Source organism: Bison bison, unplaced genomic scaffold, assembly GCF_000754665.1.
Source record: "Bison bison bison isolate TAMUID 2011002044 unplaced genomic scaffold, Bison_UMD1.0 scf7180017864109, whole genome shotgun sequence".
NCBI classification, from domain to species: Eukaryota; Metazoa; Chordata; class Mammalia; order Artiodactyla; family Bovidae; genus Bison; species Bison bison.
In genome coordinates, this window is record NW_011494681.1 from 1910022 (window position 1) to 1931535 (window position 21514).

At 37.2% G+C, this 21514-nt stretch overlaps 1 protein-coding gene across 2 annotated transcripts in view; it reads left to right on the forward strand.

The window, feature by feature from the left end:
- Positions 1–20442, forward strand: part of NUPL2 (nucleoporin like 2) — a 29581-nt gene extending 9139 nt beyond the window's left edge. Inside the window, exons 4-9 of one of the 2 annotated variants that reach the window (XM_010839046.1) lie at positions 3407–3483; positions 4242–4328; positions 6962–7046; positions 7689–9445; positions 19264–19385; positions 20371–20442. In XM_010839046.1, the coding sequence (XP_010837348.1) occupies positions 3407–3483; positions 4242–4328; positions 6962–7046; positions 7689–8266 (827 nt within the window). In that variant the 3' untranslated portion in view covers positions 8267–9445; positions 19264–19385; positions 20371–20442. The remainder of the gene's footprint in view (positions 1–3406; positions 3484–4241; positions 4329–6961; positions 7047–7688; positions 9446–19263; positions 19386–20370) is intronic. The other variant, XM_010839047.1, reaches the window with a different exon arrangement.
- The last annotated feature ends 1072 nt before the right edge of the window (positions 20443–21514 follow it).

Consider the following 21514-nt stretch of genomic DNA (forward strand, 5'->3'; position numbering starts at 1 on the left):
TTTTTTTTTTTATTTTGCTAAATCTGGCAACCCTATTCCTGAGATCCTTTTTAGGGGCTATACAAGTTTAGAAATATTTTCATAATAATACTAAGACATTAATTGCCATTTTCACTGTGTTGACATTTATACTGTTGGTGTAAAGCTGTTGATGAGGTACAGGCAACAAACTACTAGTAGATTATAGTAGTCAATAAAAAAAATTTTTAATGACATCTTCACTTAAGAATGTCCCTGATGAAGAGGTAAAAGTTATTAATTTTATAAGCGTACACCTTTTAAGTATTCTGTGTGCAAATGGGGAGCACACATAAAGTAATGTTAACAAATACAAATTTTTTTTCTAGTAAGATGACGTGTGCTAACATTTGGAAATTCTGGATAACTCAGTGAACCAATATTTTCCAAATGACCAGTGTGAGAAGTTACATGGTTGAAAAATGCATTCTAAGTGAAGTGATGTGAAAGGCGCTCAGTTGTGTCCGACTCTTTGTGACCCCATGGACTATACAGTCCATGGAATTATCCAGGCCAGAATACTGGAGTGGGTAAACTAGTTAATAGTTTGGTTCATTAATATGATATCATTAATATGATTTGAGTCCACATGATAGCTAACCTTTAAGAAACTGTTGCCTGTCAAGTTTTGGTATTGTACCAAAGAAGAATATCCACAATTATCTAAAAAGACCATTAAAGTCATCCTTTCCCAGCTACATATCTGTGTGAGAAGTTTTTCTTTATATACTTGAACCAGACAATGTACTGAAACAGATTGAAGCAGATTAAATAGCAGAAGCAGATATTATAATACAGCAGTCTTCCATTAAGCCATGCATTAAAGAGATTTGCAAACATAAAACAATGGCACTTATATCACTAAATTTTTATTTTTTGTTTTGGAAAATAGTTTTTTTATTCATGTTGACACATTGATTTCTTATTTTTAAATGAATTAATATTTTCTACACTTTTCAGTTTTCATTTCAAATATGGTGAATATTGATTTATGTAACCTATGTAAGCAAAAGGTCTGGAATCCTTAATTATTTTTAAGAATGTAAAAGGGTTCTGAAGTCAGAAAGTAGGAGAATCACTGTCTTTATAATGAATTAATTTTTCCTTTGCCACTAGAATGATACTGTATTTATACTTATCTTTGAAAGAATTGAGAAAATAGTCACCCACATCATTTTCTGTCTTTGTGGTTCACCATGAGTGACTGATGGAAGGAAGAGAAAGTAACCAGAGGGACAGTGTTTCTTTACTTAGAGTGGTTATCTCTTTTTAGGAAGCAGTATTGAAACTGAGTCCTGAATGAAGAGATGTCTCTTCTGGGAAGATTTGGGGGGGAATGTGCAGAGCCCCTTGTGCAAACCGGATTGGCATACTTGTAGATTAGTGAGGCCTGAATAGCTGGAGGAGAGTAAACAAGAGAAAGAGTAATATAACATTAGGCCAGAGAGAGGCAGCCAGGGGCCAGATCATGTTGGGCCTAATTGCACTAGGAAGCCACAGAGAGTTTTGAGCAGGAGGAGGGATGTGATCTGATTAGAAAGAGCTCACTTAGACTGTTAAGTGAAAAGAAATGGTTTGCTGGGAACAGGGGTTGGGGGCACAAAATAGAGGAAGGGAAATGAGTTAGGAGACAGCTGCTGTTGACTGAGAGTTACTTGCAGTGGAGACAGAATGGGTCAAATCCATGTTTTGGAGCTAGAACTGGCAAGAGGCTTATTAATTAGATATGGGCAACAAGAGAAATACGAGGTGATTCTTGGTTTTGTGGCCTGAGTAGTTTGTAAAGATGGTAAAGATAAGTTGTTAGAGAGCATCGAGGGATCTGATTTGAATGTTTTAGGTTTTTTTATTCGAAGGTAGGAGTCTTTGGAGTTAGTGGTATCTGGTTACCAGTAAGTCTCTGTAGAAAAAAATTCTGAACATTTTTCTTTCTTCTTTTTTTTTTTCCTCAAAAAGTTTTCCTATTATGAAAGTTATTATCTGTTGCCATAGAAAATTTGAAAAATACAGAAATATGTAAATAAAATAAAGATCAACTGATCTCAGAGATAACAGCTGTAACATTTTAGTGTATTTCTTTCAAAACATGTATGCACTTATTTCTTATTATATATATAATTAGCAGTCATAACCTAGTGTTGCAGAAGCCTTGTTGTTTTCAGTGTGTCTATTACTAGAAATACTAGAATGAACATCTTTTTTATGTAACACCCTTTGTTTACATGTTCAATCATTTCCCGAGGTCAGATTCTAGAAATTCTGTTAGAATCAGAAGGTATGAGCATTTGTAAGGCCTTTGACATTTATTGACAATTTTCCTCCCAGAAAAGTTTTACCATGATTTCCATAATGGCAACTTAGAAGAATGTCCATTTCACCACATCCTTAATAATGATTGTCCATTTTTAATTTTTGCCAATCTGATAAATAAAACATTGTGTCTATTTTAAGTTGTATTTTTATTAAAAAAAATTTTTTTTATCTACTTATTTTTGCCTGTGTTGGGTCTTCATTACTGCACAGGGGCTTTCTCTAATGCAGTGAGTGGGAGTTATTCTCTGGTTGCGGTGCATGGGCTTCTCATTGCAGTGGCTTCTCTTGTTGAAGAGCACATTTTCTGGAACATGCAGGCTTCAGTGGTTGTGGCGTGGAGGCTCAGCGGTTGTGGCGTGGGGGCTCAGCGGTTGTGGCGTGGGGGCTCAGCGGTTGTGGCGTGGGGGCTCAGCGGTTGTGGCGTGGGGTCTCAGCGGTTGTGGCGTGGAGGCTCAGCGGTTGCAGCTCAAGCGTTCTACATCTTGGACTCAGTTGTTGTGGCACATCAGTTTAGTTGCCCTGTCTTCCCTGACCACCAAGGAAGTCCTAAGTTGTAATTTTAAATTGAACTTTTCAATTTCATTTATATACTGGCTACTTGAGTTATTTTGTGAATTGCTTGTTCATTATCTTTGCCCATGTTAGCTTATTTTTCTTACTGATTTGTAAGAGCTAATTATACATTCTCATTAACTCTTCTGTCATATATGTTGCAGTTATGGTATTCCTAGTTTACTGTTTGCCTTTTAATTTTGCTTGTTACAGTTTTTGACATACAGAATTTTTTTTATAAGTTCAAATGTATATGGAATCAACTCTCTTTTTCTTTTCTGTATTATTCCTTCCACTCCGTTTATCTTTAGGAAATTTTGCCCCTTCAAATATTAATAATGAACTATATTTTATTCTAATTTTATACTTCATTAAGTAGAGTCTAGTTTTTTAATTCTTTCCTTATGATTATGAAATTTTTCTAATGATCAAGATTAGCATATTTTCCTATCTAGCACTTCTCATTTTACTATACTATCAAAAGTATTGGTATTTAAAGATTCCAATTGATTCCTCACTTCAGGTTTTACAGACATTTCACCAGAGGAGTTGAGACTTGAATACCATAACTTCTTAACCAGCAATAACTTACAGAGTTATGTAAGTTTGTTTCCTATTCATCTACTAACAGATTAGCTGTTAATTATTGTCTTCTCTATAGTGGCTCACTTGTGTGTTGGCAAAGTGGATGAGGTCTATTTTTTTTTTTTTCAGAAAACTATATTCTAAATTATTTTCTTTACAATTGGTTGGTTATCTAAAGTGATGAGAGTATACTTTGACTATAGTAACTACCAGTGCTTTTATTTTTATTACCAATTATTCAGCAATCAGTCCCAGAAATCATACCCTTTCATCATTTGACAGACATTTATGGTGCATCTCGTACATGCAGACACCATGATGAATGCTAGAAAAACAAATAAATGCAGTGTTGGGTGCAGATTAGCCTTCTCATGTATCAAGTATCAAAAAATTGAGAAACTGGGTAAGAATAAGTTTAGTGCTTAAAGGAAATGACATAAACTCTGTATTTTCTATTGTCTACTGTCAGTATCATATCAACCAGTACACATGTTTGTCTCCCATCCAAATATAACTATTAATAACTCTGTGCTGCCAGGTACTTGGGATCTTAACTAGGTTATACAAGGAGCTGGAGAATAGGGAAAGGGAAAGGGGTCTACAGCAGGAGTGTCTGGCAAGTAGGGGTAGGTCAATGAAAATTTTAGAAGTTATGGGCCATAAAAATGTTTTATAATTTTATTGTGACTTTGGAAATAAAGACATGAAGTTGTTGAAGAGCTTAACTTAAACACTCAATACTGACATGTTATTTTTCTGTCATCTTTCTTCAGCTAAATTCTGTCCAGCAGTTGATAAATCAGTGGAGGAACAGGGTGAATGAACTGAAAAGTCTAAATACATCAACTGCAATAGCTTTGGTGAGTATTGGAGAATCTTCTACAAGGAAGTATCTTATCTGTTGCCTTTTTGAAGAATTTCATTTTGGATTTGTGAAACAAAGCTAAAGAATTATGATACACATTCTCAAGAACCATAATATATTATCATTTAGAGTCAAGGTTCTGGAATTCCTTTCTCTCTGTTCCTTAGTCAGAAAAGCACAGATAATTATGCTTTTCTAAAACTATTCTTAGGATTAGGTTCTTAATTTTGGTAGTACTAGTTTTGAAAATTTGGAAATACTATATAATATAAATTCAAGTATTACAGGTTTCAGCATTTAAAAAGAAATTGCTTTGAAAAATTATATGAATGCATATTTATTTATTTATTTATTGACTTCATTGGGTCTTAGTTTTGGCACATGATATCTCCATTTCAGCACGTAGGCTCTCTGGTTGAGGCATGTAGGCTTATTTGCCTCATGGTGTGTGGGATCTTAGTTACCCAACCAAGGATCGAACCTGCATCCTCTGCATTGGAAGGCAGATTCTTAACCACTGGACCACCAGGGAAGTCACATATAGACTAGTACACACTTTGGTGACTGGAGGACACTTACCATATGTTCCTGTCTTATACAGAAATGCTGTTAGGAGGTATATACGCACTTGTCCCCCAAAATACATGATACTACTACAGCATATTCATTATCTCTGTTGATAAAGTTTATTTTTCTGCCCCCAAAAAGTGTTCTTAAGAGCATTATTTTTAAATAAAATATTTACATTTGGAATTTAATATTTCCAGTTTCCTAGGTGATTTTTCTTTGTACTTTCTGAAAAAGCTATAAGAGTAGTAGCTGCCTGAACTTAGTGAATGACTGAAAGTCCTAATACCCTACTCCTTAAATATCTGCTTCTAAATGACTAGACTCTTGTGCAAGCTAGTTTCTTCTGCCTTTCAGTTGTTGTCATGCCATTTGAATTCAGTAGGACTTCGGAGAAGGCAATGGCACCCCACTCCAGCACTCTTGCCTGGAAAATCCCATGGATGGAGAAGCCTGGTAGGCTGCAGTCCATGGGGTCACTAAGAGTCGGACACTACTGAGCGACTTCACTTTCACGCATTGGAGGAGGAAATGGCAACCCACTCCAGTGTTCTTGCCTGGAGAATCCCAGGGACGGGGGAGCCTGGTGGGCTGCCGTCTATGGGGTCGCACAGAGTCGGACACAACTGAAGTGACTTAGCAGCAGCAGGACTTCTTGGAAGTATTTTTTCTCTAGATGAGAGGTGGCCCACTATCACCAATGCTAATGTGTAAGGGGTAACTGAGTTCAGAGAACTACGGAGCTTCCTTCAAGATTGGAAGTTCTGTGTTCTTTGACAGCTTCCAGGGGGCCCTTCTGTAATTGAGAATCTTGGATAGCCCACCTACAACTGGCTTACCATGCATCAATTCTTTATGTCCAATTATTCTTTTAATCCATTATATGGATATAATATGATTTGTTTATCTACATTCCTTATATGATAATTTATCACACAAGCTGAGAGAGAGAAGCTAGCCCCTCCCCCCCCAAAAAAAACCAAAAACTGTATACTATATGATTCTATTTATATGAAACTCCAGAAAAGACAAACCTCATTTCTAGTAATAAAAAGTGGATGAGTGGTTCCCTGGGACCAGAGGTTGGAAGAGGGTTGCCTGGAAATGGACACACGAGAACTTTTATGGGTGATGGAAATATTCTAAATCTTGATTGTAGTGATGGTTATAAATTTATGAAAACCCATTGGAAAATAAATTTCTCAATGGATGCATCTTATTTTATGTAAACTATACCTCAATAAAGTTGAATTTTAGAAAATGCTGGGGACTTCCTTGGTGGTCCAGGGGCCAAGACTGCATTCCCAATGCAGGTGGCTGGGGTTCTATACCTGGTTGAGGAGCTAGATCCCACATGCCATAACTAAAGGATCCTGAGTGCCACAACTGAGACCCAGTGCAGCCAAATAAATAACTATTTTTTAAAAACAGTGCCAATAGGGTTTTCAAATGAGAGAAATAATATATGCTTGTATTAATGAGGAAGGACTTATTAGAGTTAGGATTAAGTGAAAAGTTCATTGAAAAGGAGATTAAGATTTCAGTAAGCAGAGATGAAAGATATTTCTACAGCAGAAAATAGCAAGAACATAAAATATTTTAAGGGAATAGGGAATGTTTAATAGAGTTTACTGGTAAGCTTTTAATAATGTAATTGTGAATTAACTTCAAGTCAGGCATTTGAGTAAGTCAACTGGGGTAGCCTCTAAAGGTCCCTTACCTAATATCTAGGTTTCTTGGTTAATGCAGATCAACCTGTAGACACTGAAATCTAGAATTAAAAAGTATTTATGATTTTAATATGTGTTTATTGAAGAAATTTAGAAAATGTTTTAAAAGCATAAATAAAATTAAAAACACTCACAATTCATCAGCCAGACCATCACTCTGAACTCCTTGAGAACTCAGGGCCCATTTTTTCTATGCATATTCACTTGTGGGCATTTTTCTATGTTAAGCAATTGAAGACATTTTAAAGTGCACATTTGAAAAATTAAATTTGGCTAAAAGTGTACAGAAAAAGTACTTGAGTTATTCACTTGCCTACCTCTTTTTTAATAGCTGTCCGATTTACAGGATGGAGTGAATCAAGCAACACCTTCATTTGGATTTGGCAATAGGCAAACAGTAACATTTGGGTCACCAGGTAAGTGAAAAGTCATGCAAGACTTGATTGATTTAGAAAAATGGGATTTTATGGGTTTCAAATACAAAGCCTGAAGGTGTCTCTAGTGCCATGTTAAGTCACCCTTGCAAATTTTACCACCTTCCATAATAGAGCTTCAAAGAATTTGGCTCATCTAGCATTGTGAAATGGTGTTCAGAATGGGCACGTTCTTTGAAAGACCCTATGGCTCAGGTTTTAGATGTGTATTTTAGGAATGGTGTTTCTAGAGTTTCATAGGACTACATAGCTATGGTAACAGTACCTATGAGGACTTTCTTGTTCCTGTACATAACAGCGTAGTTTTGTTTTCAAGTGACAGCTCCAACAAGAGTAGAGGACAAGCTGAAGTGAAAGTCCACTCCCTAATCCCTGAGATTTCTCAAGAGCTACCTTCTTAAGTGAAGGTAAATTAGAGTGCAGATGAGATCAGTGTAGCAGAAAGACAGGCCAACAGGGTTTAGTGAGTTTGTCCTAACTTCTCATTTTCACTTTTCTTCCTTCCAATAAGTTTCTCATCATCTAAACATGGCAGAAATAAGAAAAAGAAAAGGTGGGGGCAAGGTAGTAATATAGCTACATTTTTTGACTAATAGTTTTTTTTTCTTTTTCTGGTTTTTGTAGGTTTTCCTGTGAATAACAGCAGCAGCAACAGTGCTCAGAATTTTAGTTTTAAACCAAGCCCTGGATTTGCTACAGCCCCTTCTGGAAGCCCTCCTGTGTTTGGGAATACTCCAGCGTTTGGAGCTGTACCCGCTGCCAGTTCTGCCATTGCTGCTGCTACTCCGACTTTTGGCCTTAGGAAACCCGAAATCACATCTGCTGCTTCATTTTCATTTAAAACCCCTGCAGCTTCTGGTTTTGGATCATCTGGATTTTCAGGATTTTCACCTTCTATGGCAGCAAGCCCTGTTGGATCTCCAGTGGCCCCAGCCTTTGGAAGTGGCAGTTCTGTAGCTGGTTTTGGTAGTCCAGGCTCACAGCCTCACACTGGTTTCTCTAAGTCATCCAGTGACACCTTTGGAAACAGCAGCATACCTACTTCTCTCTCATTCTCACTTGGCAGCACCTCAACAGATAATGCAATATTCACACCCAAGGATCAACTAACAGCAGAAGAACTGGAACAGTTTCAATCCAAGAAATTTGCTCTGGGAAAAATTCCATTAAAGCCACCACCTGTGGAATTTCTAAATATTTAAAAGGGCAATTTTAAATACAGAAAAAAACTGGCTTTTAAAATTGTTTTGAGTGGTTCATATGAAAGAGGAAGTATATATATATATATATATAAGTATATATATACACACACACACATACACATGTATATGCATATATATTGCATATATATTTATAAGAAGTATAAATTTTCAATAACATTAGGAGTTCTTAAATTTAATATTTTTCCTTGAGTCTAGCTATTTAAGTAAAACAACAAAAAATAGCAGCAGATTTTTTTCTTTTTTTTTACTGTAATGATGAATGGAACTGAAAAAACTGTTAGGGTGCACTGAATAAAGTATTTTTCTCATTCTGTATCATTTTATACTGTCTTACCATTTAAAATTTTACCTTTAAACTTTTTTTTTTTTAAGGAAAGAGGTAATTTCCAGAACCAGTAGGGAAAAAATGCTAAAGTGTTTAGTCTACCTACTGAATAAACATCAGTAGCATGGTGACTTTCTTTCGTGTACAGAAGATTCTCTTAAAGAGAGAAATATAATTTTTAAAGGGTAAAAGCTTTTATTTTTAGTACCTAAGAAGCGTTTTCGCCTCATAATTTTTCCTCCTCAGTTTTGGCCATCTCATGAACCATTTGAGTTTTTGTCAACAGTTTCATACTAGTTTTTATCTTGGCCTAATTTTTATGTAATTCTGTTTTTTCCTCACATCGTCTCATCAAGTGGATGGATTGTAAGAGGACTAGAAATTACGATCTCATGTAGATGAAGAGCATTTGTATATATATATATCCTTTGTAGATGCATAAGACATTTCTGGAAGAATAAGAAACTTGCTAATAATGACTACCTCTGGGAAAAGAATTGGTGTCCAAGTTAGAAATATTTTATATACCATTTTGAACTGTTTGAATATTTTACCAGGTACATGTGGTACTTTGTTTTTTTAATTAAAAGAAGATCACAAAAAATTAGGAAGCTTTTTCCAACTAAACATTATTGACAAGTTTAATGATACTTATGATCAAGCTAGTTTTTCAAGATGCATTTTTGAAAAGCATTTTTTTTTAAACAAGTATTCAAGATGCATCTTTTCTAGGCTTTTTTCTTTTCAAGTAACGGAGAAGTAACTTTATAACTGGAAAAAGGTCATTGAAGAGCAAGTCTAGGCTTTCTTCCACCTCCATTTACGTTATTAAGGTATGCTCATTCCTTTTGGTGTATTTCTTAAAACCTTTTTATAAAATGTTTATTATAACAACTTTGGAAACTTACAACAAGGAAATGAAAATTATCAGTAATCTCTTCCTTCCCCAAGAATAGTGTATATAGAGGGATGAGGACTCACCAGCTGTTTCTAGAGTTTGTATTAGAATTTTCAGATATGTTTGGGTCTCCCTGTGCCCTCAGATTGAAGGAGTATCTTATATATATGGTTGATCCAAACAGCCAGAGACATCATTAGTTGAAGCATATGTGTCAAGAGTTCTGTGTTCCCTTTTCAAACCTCAGAAAATTGTATAACTAGCACTGTGAGAACAGTTTCTTTACACAGATCAGGTATTGAACTGATTTTTAAGTGAAAATCTTACCTATTAAAGATATTTGCTCCACATGATTTTAGCATATATGCAAAGGATTTGGTCCTCAGAGGATCCAGATTCTCTGTTATACTTTTTGAAGAACTTTATGACTCAAACTAAGTTTTGGAACCCCAGCATTCCAACTAAGAGGTGTATGTTTGAAACCATCCTTGGTATAGAGATGGTAAATAGACCCTAAGTTCCTGCTTTGATTTCAAGTTCTTTATAAGGACTTTGCAGTGGTTTTTTTTTTTTTTCAACTTACAGTTGACTCCTAGAGTTCTCCTACCCTAATGGAATGAACCCTGTATAAAGGTAGATAAAGTTTCAAGACCCTAAAAAGGAGTGGAAGGGAAGAGGCAACCAAAAGGTGCAAGAGCAAGTACTACCATCTAGATTTATTCAATGAGGCAAGAACCAATTCTGACAGAGCTGGTCATATTAAAAGTATACTCCCGAATAAGCACAGACAACGCCATTTCACAGCTTCTACAACAGCCGCCTCTTTTCCCTAGGACTTAGAGGAAGGGACAGAATTGCATATAAGGTTTATATTACAAGTAAAATTATCTAACTAGCTTGATTATTTGATCACAGAAGGATAGAGGTATAACAGCTGAGAGCTAATTAGAAAGGGAGAGAGAAGCTGATATTAAAACTATTTAAAAGGTATAATATTTAGCTACAGAGTATGTATTGTTCAAGTATTGTTCATAAAAGTAAAAGAATCCAATCTGTTGTCCAACAACAGGAAATTGGTTAATCTGGTAGATTCATATATTGGAGTACAGCTTTTTTAAATGACCTGGGTTTTCATTCTGTAGTCAATGGGCAAAAGCTCATTATTTATTTATTATTTTATTATTATTACTCTAATTGCACTGACTGGGACACTCAGTACTGTGTTGAATAGTAGTGGTGAGAGGGGGCATCTTTGCCTTGTTTATGATCTTAAAGGAAAAACTATCTTTCATGATTGAATATGGTATTAGCTGTGGCCTTTTCATGGATGGCTTTTATTATGTTGAGGTAGTTTCCTTATTTTCCCCAGTTTGTTGAGTGTTTTTATCATGAAAAAATTTTTACTTTGTCAAATGTGTTTTTATGCATCAGTTGAGATGATCATATGGGTTTTGTTCTCCATTTTGTTAATGTTGTATATTTATACTGATTGCTTTTGTATGGTGAACCATCTTTGCATTCCAGATACAAATCCCACTTAATCATGTGTGAATACTTTTAATGTGCTGTTGAATTCAGTTCACTAGTATTTTGTTGAGGATTTTTGTATCCTTACTCATCAGGAATATTTGTCTATAGTTTTCTTGTGTCTTTTTTTTCTGGTTTTGGTATCAGAACAATGCTGGCTTCATACAGTGAGTTTGGGGATGTTCCCTCCTCTTCAATTCTCTGGAAAGATTGGTATTAATTCCTTAATTGTTTGATAAAATCCTTCAGTGAAGTCATCTTGTCCTGGTTGGGCAGTGTTTGATTACTGCTTCAATCTCATTATAGGTCTGTTCAGATTCTTTACTACTTGATGATTTAGTTTTGGTAGTTTGTATGTTTCCAGGAATCAATCCGTTTCTTCTAGGTTATCTAATTTGTTGATATTTAATTGTTCACAGTAATCTTTTATAATCTGTTTTTATTTCTGTGACATCAGTCATAATATCCACTCTTTTGATTCTAATTTAGTTATTAGAATCTTCTAGCTCTTTTTCTTAGTTCATGTAGCTAAGGATTTGCCAATTTTTGTGGTCTTTTTAAAAGACCATGTCTTAGTCTGCTCATGCCACCATAATAAAACACCATAGACAGGGTGGCTTAAAAAACAGACATTTATTTCTCTCAGTTTTGGAGCGTTGAAGTCCATGTCAGGGTGCCAGCATGGTCAGTTCTGGTAAGAACCCTTTTCTTAGCTTGCAGTTGCCTTCTTGGGTACTGCTGCTGCTGCTAAGTCGCTTCAGTCGTGTCCGACTCTGTGCGACCCCACAGACGGCAGTCCACCAGGCTCCCCCGCCCCTGGGATTCTCCAGGCAAGAACACTGGAGTGGGTTGCCATTTCCTTCTCCAATGCATGAAAGTGAAAAGTGAAAGTGAAGTTGCTCAGTCGTGTCTGACCCTCAGCGATTCCATGGACTGCAGCCTTCCAGGCTCCTCCGTCCATGGGAGTTTCCAGGCAAGAGTACTGAAGTGGGGTGCCATTGCCTTCTCCATTCTTGGGTACTGAGATGGCCTTTTCTTGGTATATGTGCATGAAGAAATAGATTTCTCTCTCTTCCTCTTCTTACAAGGCTACTAATCCCATCATGAGGTTGCCATCCTCATGACCTAATTTAAACTATCTCTCAAAAGACCCCCACCTCCAAATACCATCACTTTGGTGGTAGGGCATCAACATATGAATTTGGGTAAGGGACACAAACACTCAGTTGGTTTTATTAGTTACTGATTTTTTTCCACTTTTTCTATTCTCTATTTCATTTACTCTCCTTTCATCTTTATTATTTCTTCTGCTAAATTTAGTTTTTTTTTTTCAAGGTATAAAATTAGATTATTGATTTGAGATCTTCTTTTTAATGCAAGCATTTATCTCTGTAAACTTCTCTCTTATCACTGCTTTTGCCTAGGTTTTGGTGTGTGGTATTTTGTTTTCATTTGTCTCTAAGTATTTTCTAAGTTCCCTTGTAGTTTATTCTTTGACCCATTGGTTGTTTAAGAGTGTGTTGTTTAGTTTTCACATATTTGTATTTTTACCTTCTGCTGTTGACTTCTAGTTTCACTCCATTGTGGTCAGAGAAGATACTTGGTATGATTTCAGTCTTCTTAAATTTATTAAGACTTGCTTTGTGACCTAATATGTGGACCGCCTTGCAGAACGACCATGTGTACTTGAGAAGAATTTGCATCCTGCTGTTCTTGGGTGAAGTGCTCAGTATAGGTTTGGTTCAATTATTCTGTAGTGTTAAGTCCTCTATTTTTTTATGGATCTCTTTGTTATATCCTTAACTGAAAGTGGAGTATTGAGCTATCCTTATTGTTACTATGTTTCTGTCTATTTCTCCCTTCAGTTCTGTCAATGTTTGCTTTATATATTTGGGAATTCTAATGTTAGGTGCATGTACATTATAATTGTTATATCTTCCTGGTGAATTGACCCTGTTACCATTATATAATGTCCTTCTTTGTCTCATATGATAGTTTTGGTTTTAAAGTCTATTTTATCTTAGTATGGCCACTTCTACTCTCTTTGGATTCCTGTTTTCATGGAATATTTTTCCATCCTTTTAGCCTATGTGTATCTTAGATGTATAGCATGCCTCTTGTAGATAACCTATTAGTTGGTTCTTATTTTTTATCCATTCAGCCAATCTGTGTCTTTTAATTAGTATATTTAACCTATTACATATAAAGTAATTACTGACAGGAAAAGACTTAATATTGCCATTTTGTTCATTGTTTTCTGTATATAACTTTTTTGTTCTTTTATTCCTGCTGCCTTATTTTGTGCTTTGCTGAGTTGTTTTTTTTTTTTTTTTTTTTTTGTAGTGACATTTTGATTCCCTTCTCATTTCCCTTTGTGTACATTCTATAATTTCTCTGTGGTTACTGATGTAATTACATCAAGTGTTTTAAAGTTATAGTATATTTTAAATGTAATTTAACTTCAGTCACATAAAAACTCTATTTCAGTTCTGCCTCACCCACTTTATGTTTTTGAGACAGATTACCTATTTTAATATTGCATGTTTGTTAACATAGATATATAATTACTTTTTATGCTTCTTTTGTTTTTTAAATTCTGTACCAGATTTAAAAGTGATTTATGCACTTACATTCGAACACTACATAATTCTAAATTTATATTTTTACCTTTACGAAGGAGTTTTATGTTTTTGTCTTGTTTTTGTTGCTCTTTATCATCCTTCTGTTTTAACTTGAAGGATGCTCTTCAGCCTTTCTTTTTTTTTTCCAGCCAGTTTGTTTTCTGTTGATACCACAATGGTCAGATCTTGACCATGTACTTCCACGGTGGTCACAACCATTCCTTTCGTTGCTGCTGTGTGGTTTTCAAATTCTCCTCATACATGTTGAGCTGGCAATGCATAGCACATATTTTCTTGGGCTGCAGTTCCAGGGGCTTGTGCTTTGTGCCCTTGTAGAATTTCCTGATTCTCTTTCTGAGTCTGGTTAATGGCAGTGAGAACAAAGGCAATAGATTTGCAAACAACTCGAGTCTTAGAGAGTTTGAATGCTGTGCTGCCTGGCAGTTCAGAGACATGCAGCTGGTACAGCTCCACCTTCAGGTCATCCATCTGTTTCAGCAACTTGTCTTTCTAGCCTGAAAGTCTCAAGACTTAATCTTGGCTATGGCTGTACAAGGTTGTTTTTAAAGTACAAAACAGAAGAAAGAAGACGTTTTCTTTACCCAGACATTAGTTTATGTTAAAAATTATTGCAGAAGAAACTCAGGAGGTCAGACTTCAATATTATTCATCAGATTAATATAATTTGATCAAATCAATAATACTCGGCAAATTAATATAACAAAATACCACTTCCTGTCCATTAAATTGGCAAAAATCAGAGTCTTGCAATGATGGTGTTAATGAAGATGTGGTATTTTGGAGACTGTTGTGAGCTGCTGACAGGAGTGTGGATGGGTGCAGGCACTTCAGAGGCAGTTGGGCAATATCTAGTAACATTAAAGATGATCATCCACTACAACCTAGAAGTTTTTACTCCTCTGCAAGGCCCTTGCTCCTTGAAGTGTAGTCCTAGGACCAGCAGCATCAACATCATCTGGGAACTTAATACATATGTAGAATTTCAAGCCTCATCCCACAGCTATCAAATCAGAGTTTCCATTTTTGTGAGATTTATGGGAGGATGGTATGCACATGAATATATGAGAAACTACTGCACGTGGGAAAAGGAGACTTATAAAACTAAATAGTAGTATTCACAGTAACAAAATATTCGAAACAACCAGAAGTTCGTGCACAAGGTAGCAGATACACTTTGGTATACTGTGATACATCTGTGCAACTCGAGTTACACATGTACACAGCCGAAAAGCACAGGTGGTATAATACACCCCTGAAAGTACAGAGTGTAAAACAATGCTATATATTGTTTATAAACTTATAAACATAGTAAAGGAATAACAGCCTGAGAAAATGAGCACCAGATTTAGAATAGAGTTTGTCCAGGAAAGAGGGGAAAAAAGAATGAGATTTAGAAGGCATATATAGGGAGCATTATACCTGTGATTCTTTAAAAATTTAAACATTTTGACAATAGTAGAATTTTATAGAGTGGGTGATGAGTACATAGCTATCCATTATATTATTTTCTATGTTTTTCCATATACTTTAAATAAATTTACAAATTTTTAAAGATTTAATTTAGAAGAAAGTCTTCTTTCCCACCCTAAATTGTATTATAAAGTAGCTTTTAGATTTCTGAAGTAATCACTATGAATTGGAAAAGACTCTGATGCTGGGAGGGATTGGGGGCAGGAGGAGAAGGGGACGACAGAGGATGAGATGGCTGGATGGCATCACTGACTCAATGGACGTGAGTCTGAGTGAACTCCGGGAGTTGGTGATGGACAGGGAGGCCTGGCGTGCTTCGATTCATGGGGTCGCAAAGAGTCGGACACGACTGAGCGACTGAACTGAACTGAACTGATGATACTTGTCATTCTAGTACTAAAGTACAAGGAGTACAACTGTTCTAAAGAGCAGCCAACTGTGGATGTAGACCATGTTATTTTTGCTGCTAATGAAATCCTGAAAGTAATTAAAATGTTTGTGGAGCAAAATGGAAATCATTTTTTATTTACTTGTTTGGGAAAGAGTATGTGTTTGTCTCTCTACTTACACCTGATGAGGAAGATAATCTAGAATCAATATGATAACCAGTTACCTTAAGGTTCTTTTCTCAACCACATGTTATCAACCAACTGGAAATCTATTCTTATTTACTTGGTCATGTATAATGTAAACAGCATTTAACCCTGTCAGGATTGAAACAGAGAAATAGAGGAATTATAATATTTGTGTGTGTGTGTGTGTATTTGTGTGTGTGTAAACACAGTAAGTATCAAGCTTTTTCATTTGGAAACCTTCTAGTGATTCTATATGACTCACACCTCCCCTACACTAAGAAAAAAAATCAAGAGAAGACATGACTTTACTGGAATTATTCAGAAGCTACTCAACTGAGGGACATTTATATACATAATTCAGTAGAGAAAACATAGAGTGCTGTGTAAGAAAAAGTTTGCTTGATTTACAGGAATTGATCATCAATATTAATGACCCACCAAATGCAAGTGTTACATTAAGGATTCAGTCCTAAAATCTATTGAGAAGGTTTAGAAACAGGCTATGAACGATTATCATAAGTTCTAAACAAAGTGTCAAGTTCCTCACCTGGAGCTCATCCTCAAAGATGAATGAGAATCAGTTCAGTTCAATCACTCAGTGGTGTCCTACTCTTTGTGACCCCATGGACTACATATGCCATCCAACCATTTCATCCTGTCATCCCCTTCTCCTCCCGCCTTCAGTCTTCCCCAGCATCAGGGTCTTTTCCAATGAGTCAGTGCTTCACATCAGGTGGCCAAAGTATTGGAGTTTCAGCTTTAGCATCAATCCTTCCTATGAATATTCAAGACTGATTTCCTTTAGGATTGACAGGTTGGATCTCCTTGCAGTCCAAGGGACTCTCAAGAGTCTTATCCAACACCACAGTTCAAAAGCATTAATTCTTTGGTGCTCAGCTTTCTTTATAGTCCAACTTTCACATCCATACATGACTACTGGAAAAACCGTAGCTTTGACTAGATGGACCTTTGTTGGTCAAGCAGTGTCTCTGCTTCTTAATATGCTGTCTAGTTTGGTCATAGCTTTTCTTCCAAGGAGCAAGTGTCTTTTAATTTCATGGCTGCAGTGACCATCTGCAGTGATTTTGGAGCTCCCAAAAATAAAGTCTCTCACTGTTTCCCCATCTATTTGCCATAAAGTGATGGGACCAGATACCATCTTAGTTTTCTGAATGTTGAGCTTGAAGCCAACTTTTTCACTCTCCTGTTTCACTTTAATCAAGAGGCTCTTTAGTTCTTCACTTCCTACCATAAGGGTGGTGTCATCTGCATATCTGGAGTTATTGGTATTTCTCCCAGCAGTCTTGATTCCAGCTTGTGCTTCATCCAGCCCAGCATTTTGCATGTAAGTTAAAAAAGCGGTGACAATATACAGCCTTGGTGTACTCCTTTCCCAGTTTGGAACCAGTCTGTTCTATGTCCAGTTCTAACTGTTCCTTCTTGACCTGCATACAGATTTCTCAGGAGGTAGGTCAGGTGGTCTGGTATTCCCATCTTTTTCAGAATTTTCTACAATTTGTGATCCACACAGTCAAAGGCTTTGGTGTAGTCAAAAAAGCAACGGTAGATGTTTTTCTGGAACTCCTTTGCTCTTTTGATGATCTAACGGATGTTGGCAATTTGATCTCTGGTTCCTCTGCCTTTTCTAAAACCAGCTTGAACATCTGGAAGTTCACGGTTCACATACTATTGAAACCTGGCTTGGAGAATTTTGAGCATTACTTTACTAGCTAGTGAGATGAGTGCAATTGTGCAGTAGTTTGAGCATTCTTTGGCATTGCCTTTCTTTGGGATTGGAATGAAAACACTTTTTCCAATCCTGTGGCCACTGCTGAGTTTTCCAAATTTGCTGGCATATTGAGTGCAGCACTTTCACGGCGTCATCTTTTAGGATTTGAAATAGCTCAACTGGAATTCTGTCACGTCCACTAGCTTTGTTCGTAGTGATGCTTCCAAAGGCCCACTTGACTTCACATTCTAGGATGTCTAGCTCTAGGTGAGTGATCACACCATCATGGTTGTCCGGGTCATGAAGATCTTTTTTGTATAGTTCTTCTGTGTATTCTGTGAATGAGAATAGAACCATGCAAATTCAAATGGTAGAAAATGAAAGTGAAAGTTGCTCAGTCATGTCCGACTCTTTGCAACCCCATTGACTATATAGTCCATGGAATTCTCCAGGCCAGAATACTGGAATTGGTAGCTTTTCCATTCTCCAGGGGATCTTCCCAACCCAGGATTGAACCCAGGTCTCCCGCCTTGCAGGCAGATTCTTTACCAGCTCAAATGGTAACATATATGCAGAAGCACAGTGGTGAGTACATCAAAATGCTACAGAGAAGTTAATGAGCCAGGAGTCTGTGGTAACTTCCCAGAGGAAATGAATTTTAATAGTTGTGAGAGGAAAATGAAATTACAATGGGAAGGAGAATAGCCAGAGGAGCCAGCTTCTAAAAAAAGAGAAGCTGAGCCTGGCAAGACTATATTAACTTTATGACACAGTTTGAAAAGATTATCTCTTTAAATAAAGAATCTAAACTTTAACTTGGACAGGTTAACTTTCCTAATCATCTTATCTATAGAATAGGTAATATACACCACCTACTCATTGTGTGACCAATAATTAATGTAACATGCTTAGAGAAATTATGTTCAAAAATTCCATTAGTCACTAAAATTATGCTTGTTCACTATAGAGAATTCAGACCACATAGAAATACATAGAATGAAAAGTATACTCCACATTCCCGATAACATTGTCTTTAACACTTTTGTGTACATTTCTTCAATCTTTATTCCTTATACATAGTCTAATATTAACTATTGTTATCAATGCTATAATACTGTTTTGCATCTTTACACTGAACAGAATGTTGCGAAGAAACTTCCGTGTCAGTACATATAGGCTTACCTCACTGGTTTTTTTTTTTTAGATAAGAAGTAGGTTTATCAATATAGGATACTTGCGAAGGATAGAAGCAGGCAGGCAAGAGAGCTCCTCCCCAAGAACTAAGTGGGCTACATTTTTATAACAAAAGGAAAAGTGGGGAGGGAGAGAAAACCACCTTCTTCTGCTTCCTTTGTAAAGCTATTGCAGGAAAATTGGTCCCAAGGGGATGATCATGTCCCAGGTCTCTGACAAGTTCCTGGGATGGGCCCCCAAGTGAGAATCCTTGGCTTTACACAGGAAATAATTCAAGAGCAAGCCATAGAAAACAAAGCAGAGATGCACATTCCATGGGCAGCATGTGGGCCATCTTAGAAGGCAGGAGCAGCTTACTTCACTGTTTTTAAAGGCTATATAGTGTTCCATTGTGTGTCCATTCCTTAATTTACCTAACCAGGCCCCTATATATGAGCCAACAGTCTTTTACTAGGACATTCTAGAACATACATTTTTGCACTGTGAGAGTATTTTGTAAGAAATAGAAATGCTGAGTTGAAAGTGTGAAAAGTTTTCATTTTAATAGAGTTTACTAAATTATTCTTTGAAATTTCTTATTGATTTATCCTTCCCCACTTTCCTTCCCACAATATAGGCCCAGAAAACAGAAGACAACCTATTCACATTTCAAAGCATAGTAGATGATGTATTTGTTATCATTGAAAATGCACATTGATAAGAGCCATGAAGACTGGGAGCTTGATCAGCAGTGTTTCCGTAAGTCCCTTCCAGTGAACCCCTGGACCAGTCCAGTATGGACATTGCTTCAGGTCTTACATGCTTTTTTTCATTGAAACAAGAGCTCCATATATATATATGTAATATACATGCATAAGCATACATTATCAGATACATAATTGGTATTATTATTTTGAACACACTGATATCTGTTAGATCAATTAACAATAAGAAAAATAATTATTTTACTTCCAAAAACAAAGAAACTGGGAACTTCCCGGATGGTCCAGTAGCTAAGATTCCATGTTCCCTATACAGGTGGCCTGGGTTCCATCCCTGGTCAGGGAACTAGGCCCCACATGCTTCAGCTAAGACCCAGAGCAGACAAATAAATAAATGAATAATATTAAGACATACAGACAAAGAAACAATCCAGAGACCCAGAGAGACAGGATTCCCAACTATTATGAAGATGCCATCTGCCCTGTATACTATTTTTTGTGCTTGACCACAGAAGCTAAATCTCATCAAAATGAAAAAAAAAAAAACAAAAACACTTATTGGCAGAAAGTACCACCTTAAGCAGCTCACTGGTGGGGGCAGAAGTGGACAGAGGTGGCTTTAAGAAACAATTCCAGCTTTCTAACTGACTAAGCAGCTTCTAACTAGCCCAACCTGAGACAGAAATGAGTAAAGGCTGTCAAAGGGTGAGAAAATGAAATTGTCAGGGAGGAGAGAACTATCCCCAAGTGACTGAGGCACCTTCTGGCCTCATGTACTTCCTTGTCTAGCTTAGATCCCAGGGCCCATCAGTCAGTCACTTTTTCTTTATTTTTTAACATTTTTATTTATTTATTTGACTGTGCCAAGTCTTAGTTGCAGCATGTGGGATCTAGTTCCCTGAACAGGGATCGAACGCTGGCCCCCTGCACTGGGAACTCAGAGTCTTAGCCACTGGACCACCACGGAAGTCCCCAGGCAGTCACTCAAAGATATGTACCTCTTCTGTATCCCCTTCCTCCAGGTGCTTTCGAGGTCAACCTGAACCCCTGGGAGCCTGCCTTCTGTGACCGTCACACCAGCAGACAGCTGCACTGTGAGTCCCGACCTGCGATCTCAGTGACACTGCCCAGGAACCCACACAGTTCCTCTTGGGTGTTGGGCACCTGTTCCCACCTAAGCTGTTCTCCACTGTCCCTTAATCTATCTTCTCTCTGAAGGAGGGATCCCTCCTCATGCTTCACAGAGAGTTTGAAGCCATCCAAGAGGACATCGGTCATTTTCTTCTGCACTCCAAATTCAGTGCTTCACACATGCTATGTGACACCACAGTTATCCACTCCCTTGCTTTCTGAAGTCTCCCAGAAACGTCCCACATGCTGTAGCATCGCCTTGCTTGAGAGGGTGGGGAACAGATGCAAATGCTCTCCGTCTTCTCGCCACCACTCCAGCTGTCTACTCCCTGTAACAGCCATGCTTCTCTGAATGTTCGATTCACTTGATCGCTCCCCTCCCCCACCCAGTCTCGCCTCACTCTTCAACCCAGTCTGATTTGCCTCCCACCCAGCATTCCTCTGAAACTGATCTTGCTAAGGTCTTAACTACCAGTTAGGCTTCTTCTCAGACTACCTTTACATTTAACAGCATTCCTGCCACAGCTCCCAGACTCTACCTCTTCTTTGAGAGTCAGTGAAGAAAAATGATCCCCAGGATTCCCAACAAAATTCTCACAGCCTCTGATCCTGGATCAGTCACAGAACACACAGGCTCTTCTGATATCCTGGCCAGAGAGTTTCATATGTACATATATGTAACTTTTTAATAGTTACCTAGTATTCTGTTGCATGAATGTGTCATAATGTATTCAACTTCTCCTTTGATGATGGGCATTTAGGTTTTTCTAGCAATTTACTAACATAAATAATGCCAGGATGCACTTTCTTGTACCTTGACCACCCACATACACTCTCATACTCAAACTATTCTTTCTTCACCAAACTCATCAAGCTCATAACTGCTGAATTGTGATTTTTGTGTTTTTAAGGAACTTTCCATCACACCACCACCGTGTCACATTGTATGTTCCTGTGACCACTTTGAGGAAGGGAAGGGGGGAGGGGACACCGGGGTCTGCAATATCTAGACTTTGTCTTCATTCTCTTCCGTTC